General features: G+C 40.0%; 1 protein-coding gene across 1 annotated transcript; it reads right to left on the reverse strand.

Annotated features, from left to right (window-relative positions):
• Positions 1-241: 241 nt before the first annotated feature.
• LOC144641318 (chondroitin sulfate ABC exolyase-like) lies at positions 242-8,009 on the reverse strand (the record flags this gene model as incomplete). The annotated part of the gene is made up of 5 exons (XM_078500343.1): positions 242-489; positions 824-1,052; positions 1,712-1,871; positions 2,530-2,717; positions 7,787-8,009. Coding segments are annotated over 5 exons (1,048 nt in total), but the record flags the coding sequence as incomplete, so codon positions are not given.
• Between the last annotated feature and the right edge of the window lie 74 nt (positions 8,010-8,083).

Consider the following 8,083-nt stretch of genomic DNA (forward strand, 5'->3'; position numbering starts at 1 on the left):
GTAATCGTGTCAAAGACAAATTCAATGATGGAATGATAAAACAAAAAACAACTGTTAAACTCGGTTTTCGCAAAATATCGTGATTTGTCAGTGGAGAGCAAATCATCCTTGTGCTCATCCTCGTCCAATGGTTGTTAATTGTTGTCGTAATTAGCTTTCTGGCGGACTAGTTTTTATGTAAATTGAAATTACAAGGTGATGTGGAAAAACTATGTCTCTATGATAGGTAAATGGTTCTTACTCAAAGCAAATTCTGTTCCACTAAGCAGATACTGAATAAGTGCAGCCTTGTGTAGAGCATGTGGTGTGTAAGCAGAAGCGTAGTAGCTGTTGTGATGAAAACCAACGAAGTCGGGCTTTAGAGTTCCTGCAAATGCTTCATTGGGAGCCAGGGCGTTGGCGTACCACCGATCAAGAGCTTTCATGTCACGAATCTTCTCCTTCTTTTCTTGTGTTGTGGAGGTAGGCATCATAAGGACTGCAAATAATCTGTGACAAAAAAAAACATATTAAGAATTGTCAGAAATTTAATAAAGGGCACACAATGCATAGAGAAGCGATGACGTTTCACAAAGGGGTCTTTAGACATCACAAGGACTGCAAATAATCTGTGACAAGAAATATATCAAGAATTATCAGAAATTTGAAAACGACAAAAACTAAAGTAGATTGATTTAAGCGATGGGTAAGCGACAAGTTTCGAAAACTTATCTAATGAATGGATTAACTGCTGCTACTGTGCCTGCATGCTGAGAGCTCTGCTCCACTCATCTAAAGCATATAAAGGCTAGAATTGGCTTAAGGATCATGTAAATAACTTTACCTCCATAATGAAATGGTTCTCATGCGATCAGCAGTCGTCCCAACGTACTCGAATGGATCTTGATAAATCTCACCGAAGTCGTTGTACCATTTCATTGTAGCAACATAGTTCGATAGTTTTCCCGCGGTTTTTATTTCTTTTCGTAGAAGAAATGCAGCACACATAAACCCAGCACCAGCATTGTTCATCTCATGGTCCAAGGTACCGAGCCCGCTGCCGTCACTGAAACCTTTAATGTAAATAAAAATGATGTACCATGAGTCAAAAGGCCACAACCAAATTAAGCGCCTCAAAAAGTGGTAGAGAAGCACCACCTAGGGAAACAAAACATTCATACGAAAGATGCTATAGGGTACGAATCATTCTCTTCCGCAGAGCCCACGATCCTTCTGGTCTGCGCCAGGGATCGAGACCTCTGGCCGGCTCCAACACTCTTTGTTAAACCTGACAAATCTGATCAGCTGAAAATCGAGAAAAAGTGCTGTGGTCTCGATCCCTGACGCAGACCAGGGCCCGGTTGTTCAAAGCACGATTAAGCTAATTCGGGATTAGCGTGAAATTTGGTTTCAATTTTTTAACATTTCATTGAGGCTTTTTTTTTTGTCCCCCAGTTTTGACGTGGACCAATCTCAAACTTCACAAAACATAAGCTATGGAAAACCCTTCTTAACAAGAGAAATTAAAACCTCGATCATCTTTTAAGCCTGGGTTAGCGTTAATCGCCTTTCGAACAACCCGGCCCTGAAGGATTGTGGGCTCTGGGGACGAGAATGAGTTCGAATGTAGTCACTACACTTAAAGGTTTTGCACATCTTGCCACAGGTTTGAAAGAAGCGGGATTTGTTGGTTTGTTAGCGTCATAAGCTAGGTAAACTAGATAATTCTCACCTTGATCCTCGATATAGTCAAAAACTAGCATTAATCGTTCCTTGCGTTTGTTATTGAGCGTGTTAATGGCTGCCTTGACATTCTCTACCGTGTACGGAGTTGTTGAGCCCAAAGCATTTGTGAATGTCTGTTGCATGGTTTGGTCACCGCCTGCTACTCTCTGTAAATGACAAAAGGGATGAATCAGAAAAAAAAAACGATTTAAGTTCAAGAGAGAAAGGCGAATAAATAAATAAAATAGCTCATAAATGTTAATATTTTAATATCACTTTTCACGAATTCAAACCTGCTGGACAACAGGTATCTTAAAGATTAAGGACGGGTACAAGCGCTTCAGTCGAGGAAAAGGGAACGCCTAAACAATGGTAGCAAACATTTTTTTAAATAAAATGCAAAGAGAACGATCCGCCTGTCGAGCTATTTTGAATGCTTCTCATTATGAAATAGGAAAAAAAATAACCGAAATGGTAGATTTGCCAGTTTCAAGCTTTACTTATATTTATCCCCCTTCTCCTGACCCGTTCACATGCGCCTCCTGTTTTAAGCTAATCGTACTGCCAACGAGAAACATATTCTTTTTGTTTTCAGCCCTCCCTGATACAATGTCTTGCCCATTCACATTTTATTTTTCATGAAGTTCCTTATGTTCTTTTCGAACTCTGTACTTCAAAAAAGGAAAAAGGCGATGAATACCTTCGCAAGTTTAGGAGCTTGCAGAAAAAAGCTCACAGAGAGAGCAAAGAAAAACAGCCCCATCCCCCAACAAAGTTGTATAAGCACATAGCTCATAATTGGAATTTTATGGTAGTTCTTCACACCGTTATAGCTCTTGTCTTATTTTCCGTGCCTGCATTGAGCTCTGACAGTTCTGCAGCGGCTGTCTCGTTAACATCAACTGCACGTGACCGTATGTGATAATCCAGCGCCATTGGAAGGAGCACTCTCGGTATGACGTAGCCAAACTCTCTGTGGTTAAACTCAGACTGTTTGGCGAACAACGGGGTACCTAAATGGGTACAAAGTTATTTGAATTTCCTTGTTTAACTATAGGTAATTACGCTAAAAAACGCAAGAGAACGGCTCCTTACATGGTAAGTTTCTCTCAGAGGATTTGTTTGGAAAAATAAATAAATAAATAAAATTAATTTATCTGCAAAAAGTAAAGTCTGTGTCCGAGCTAAGTGGCCCATACAGCCAGAGCTTATCCCCGTTTCTATAACATGAATCGGCTAGGCGTATTGCTATTCCCCCTTGATGGGATGCTAATCAATAGCAGGGTTACCCCCAGCAGTAAATTCGCCGGTACCCATTTATACACGTGGGTGGAGAGTGGCACTGTGAGAGTAAAGTATCTTCTCCAATTAAGAACACAACGCAGCGCCCCGGCATCGGCTCGAACCTGGCCGTTCGACTTCGAGTCGAACACGCTAAACCATTAGGCCACCGCGCCTCCCAGATACTCAAGTACGGACGTTTTAGTATAGGGGCAACGGGGACGTCAATAACCGAGGGAACCTGGCGTAGAGCACGCCGTCGTTGTCGCCAAATTACAAACATTAAGCAAGCAAAGTTTTCGCGACGGCAACCTACATCAAAACCTGGCTCAGACAAATGCTGCTATTATCGTATGATAGTAAAATATTTTCGGACGAAGAATTCTAGGTGCTGAGAGCTTAAAGTTAATATCAGCAAAGTTCAAAGTCAGAAAAATATGAAATGATCGAGCTTGTTTAAAAGTCTGTCCAAGCTTGACTTCCGAAATTAAACACGGTCTGGCTTTTTTTTCTTGAACTGGAGCAATTCGAGAGCAATTTATTTTTCGCGGAGATAAAAGCAGCCTGGCCATCTGTTCATAAAAACGTAAAAATCGGTAATAAATGGAAATTACAGCAGGACTGAGTACAAATTAAGTACGATAAATCAGACAAACACCGAATAAACAACATGTTTTCAACACTCACTTTTTACTGTCGTAGACATATTTACAGTATGAAATATTCCATAACCACGAGCGGACTCCAAACCGAGTGCAAAAATTTAAGTGCAAAATGGCATAAAAGCACGAAAATGACAAGGCAAAACTGGCGTTTTACAGGTGACGTCAAACTAGGTAAAGTAACGTTGGGGCCGAGTCGGGACGGGTGAACAAGTCGGTGTTAAACGTGAATGGGAAGTAATATTTACTTCCGGTCGTCGTCGTCGTCCCACTGGTGCATTAGTACCGCCGTGGTGACTAAGGACCCGATGAATAAACAGAAAAAAAAACTTTCAAATTTTACATCATCTTGGGCGAAAGTTAACAAAACGCGGTAAAAATGTGGCTGATTAGTTGAACTCAGGAACAGAACAACCTTAGTGGCAAGGTAGGGAAGTTGTACCAAGGATTTCAGATATCAAATCCTGCTGCCTAAATCACTAGGCACCATGAATATTGCGACGTCAAACAGTGAATCCTTATATTTTAACCTTCCTTGCGTAAAGGGTATCGGAGCCTAAGCAGTTTTCGAACGTCACGTAAGCAAGCTTTCTCAACACAGTAATAGCGCACGTGTGACTGCACCAAATAAACTGAATTTGGTGGGTACTAGAGCAGCCACGCTTTTGATAATTAAAAACGACGTTATTGTAACACATAAGTCTCGTTATCCGATTCGAAGTCGCAATTTCAAATCCTTCTTAGACCCTTTTTAGTCTAGAACCATCGTCAGATATATCAAATAAATGAATTGAGATACTGAAAAAGTCTGCAGTGCTTTATATGGGACTCGAATCCACGTCCTTCGGGTTACATGTCCAATTCACTGCTCTACTACCTGAGCTACAAAATCAGAATAGAAACTGCGCGTGTGTGAATCCAATTTCATCGATATGTACAATGTACATATGTACAGTAATTTCCGGCAACAAACATGTGAAACATATACTACATTTAAAGAAGAAAGAAACGCGGATGCGGAAAAACCGTGTTTTGATTTTACTACCATTTTCGAGCGACCTAGCCTGAATTTCAGACATCCCTCTGTGCTCGCCTGCTTGCCAGAAGGAACGTCTGAACACATTTGGGCTTAATGCCGTCCGGTGACGTCACTACCCGAAAACCGGGTAGTGATTTTGATTGGTTGGTTTAAAAATTATTTGCATAATTATGTGAAATTATGACTGAATTTTACCGCGCGGTGATTGTAATTTGAAAACGTTTGGAAAGAGTTCGAAAGAGTTCACCTTCCCAGAAATGAATTGATTAGTCATTTACCTTGAGTTTATTACTTTATTAGTTTACCTACGGATGAAGAATAGTAATGGAAATCGGTAGGTTTTAATTTGGCGGCATTCGTCGCTTCGACATGCAGTGCAGTGTTTTGCCAAATTTATATGTAATCTTGTTTTGTCAACAAAGACCAACAAAGCCGCTCGACGCTTATGTCCTGCAGCCTCGATGAGCCAGTGATTTCTGAACTCAGTGCCCACGGTCAAGTAGGATATTTTTGTATTGAATTCCGTTTCTTGATGCCTCTGAAACCGTCGAAATTGATTTATTTATTAAAGTACTCACGAGTGTGTTGTATTTGTCCGTTGCGTAACATATTATATTTTGATCGCTAGATAAAGCAAATCAGTTTAGATTAAATCGCTTCCGTAAAAGAATATAGCCTGCATTCGATTAAAATATCATTCATTTGTCTCAAGGTTTTTAATAGTTTACTATTAAAACAATTTTATACCCTGTAATCCTTTATTTAAGCGATTTTTCTTTCACAATTTCATGGCCTCGACAGAAACTTTTCCGCATGAATTAACACCAAAGCGTAGTGACGTCACCGGACGGCATTAGGCCCGAATGTGTTCAGACGTTCCTTCTGGCAAGCAGGCGAGCACAGAGGGATGTCTGAAATTCAGGCTACGAGCGACCGTGAAAGGCAAACTTTTTTCTGCGTTTTCTCACGTGTAAAACATTCAAGTTTGTCTAGACAAACTGTCGCGTTTTACAAGTAAACCATTTAACGTTGATTAACGTAAAAAATACTCTCAAAATAAAAATAAATAAATAAACAATCGCTGATCGCTGTCACAACAATTGCCAGAAATGTAAAGCCGCCCTTTTCTGTCGACATTCATTGAAGAAATATAAAAAGTCGACGCAAAAGTTTTCAAAACCATTGTTTCATGTGCAGAAACACACCGGCGGAGCTGTCAAACTTGACATGTTGACGCCACAAACGTGAATTGGTTCAGTTGAAAAACGCGACGGTTTGTCTAGTCAAACTTGAATGTTTTACCCTTGAAAAAACGCTGAAAAAAGTTTGCCTTTCACGGTCGCTCGAAAATGGTAGTACTTTAGAATCATCCTCAGCAATATCAAAAAAATGAATAATACACTGTAAATCCTGCGAATTAAATAAAACTGAAACTCGCTTATTTTCACAACACCTTTTTATAGTCCATCAGCTGAGATCCGAAAATTTGGGTTCATGGCTCACTTTCGGGGAACAAACGAAACATGTCTTATCTTAATCCTTGCCTATTGAGCATCACAAAAATGTATGATAGCAAGGTTGGAACGGTAGCTTTCACTTATAAATCGAATTTTAAATTGGCTCCCCTATACGCTTCTTAATTTGGCCGCCATCTTGGATTTTTGGGGTGAAAAAGCTACAAAGCTGCCTGCATTCTTTTAACGTAAGCGAATCGCTTTCAAACGCAAATTTAAAACTTATTGGAACTAACAACATGATTTCGTTCATTCTAGTGTTTCAAAAACAACAACGTGATGTCATATGTGACGTCGCCACGGCTGATTATTGTTCACAATATGACTGTTTGTACCACAAGATAAAGCAAAAAGTGCAGATTTAAAAATTATTTCACGAAGAAAAGAGAGCGCGTAGATAAAATACCATTGCCATTCAAGTGTCTTGAATAAATCCCCCTAAAAAACAATCGTCATTTTCCAACCCAGCCCTTTATTTCAAACATATCGTCCCACGGACATGCAAAGTACTTTAAAAAAGAGGGAAGAGGTGCGAAGACCAGAAAAGTGGAGCTTTGCCAACGTACGAAACGTACGTCCGAGCTATGGCGATTAGCGGGGAGGAGTTGCAGTATCCGAGGTGATCATTAAAGATACGAAAGCATAAGTGTATCAGCTGTACGAGAAGACGTGTCAGAGTGTGGATGTGCTGTGCTATGAGATTCACGGCGCCAGAGAAAGTGAAGCCAGAGAAAAGTGAACGGCGCCCGGGAAAGTAAAGCCAGAGGTTCTCCCACCACGCGAGGCATCTCCACTAACCGAACTCAATGTTACAAGAGGAAATTTTCAAGCCACAATCTAGAGAAGAGCTACTGATTCTCTTCCGGTAATTCCTTCACCGCTCCAGAAGAGTTGACAGAAGCATAGCAGCAGTGAAGGAGGACTTTATACGAGTGTGGCGATTCTGTCTGTTCTGTACTCAACAATCTCTTAACTGAGCCCTATTCTAACCTTATGCGTGGACGTAGCTATGTAATCTGATTTGGGGTATACTGATTAATGGTGTAGTATACTTGAAAAAACGTAGCATTGCGATGGAACGCCTTTATGGTAATTTTGTTATTTTAGATGATTGAGGAGCAAAAGGAAAACGAGCTGAAAAACAAAATGGCGGACATTGCGACCTCATTTATTGCGTACTTTGCTTTTATTACCGTAAACAATGCTAAAATAATGTTCCGAATATGTAGTACCTCTCAAATATATATCTAAGCAAAAAATCAGTAAGTATTTAAGAACGAATAAAAAAAATTAAGGATTTTTGTTTTAAAATCCAAGATGGCGGCCAAAAGAAGGATATGAGAGTAAATTTCAAATTCGATTTACACAGTGAAAGCTACCGTTTTATCCTTGCTATCACACATTTTTATGATGCTTAATAGTCAAAGAGTAATATTAGACAAGTTTCGTTTGTTCCCCTTAAGTGAGCCATACAACCCCACTAGCTGATGGACTATTAGAGTTGTAGAAGTACCGTGTTTCTGTTTTTTTTTTTTTTTTTTTTTTTTTTTGGGGGGGGGGGGGAGTTAGTAGTTTAAATAGTTTACCTGTGATAACACCCGACGCGCTTTTCACAATGTTAAGTTGACCGAAGTCCTCGTGTGCCCTGTCAAACGGTAAGGACTCAAATCGTTTCTTCACATTTCCTGTGAACTGGACTGAGCTTTGTGACTGCTTAACAAACCAATTCTCCAAACGCTTTTCAATCAGATCCAAATCATCCAATTTGTCCTGACTAGGAGTTTCCTCGGTTATATTTGTCGGAGTGGCCTGTTGTGTTAAATTAAAATAAAAACAAGCTAGCAAACAAGAGAGTTGCATTCACAGGTAAGATGTGAAGTTTA

Source organism: Oculina patagonica, unplaced genomic scaffold (genome assembly GCF_052425735.1).
Source record: "Oculina patagonica isolate OP01 unplaced genomic scaffold, crgOcupat unplaced843, whole genome shotgun sequence".
Taxonomy (NCBI): Eukaryota; Metazoa; Cnidaria; class Anthozoa; order Scleractinia; family Oculinidae; genus Oculina; species Oculina patagonica.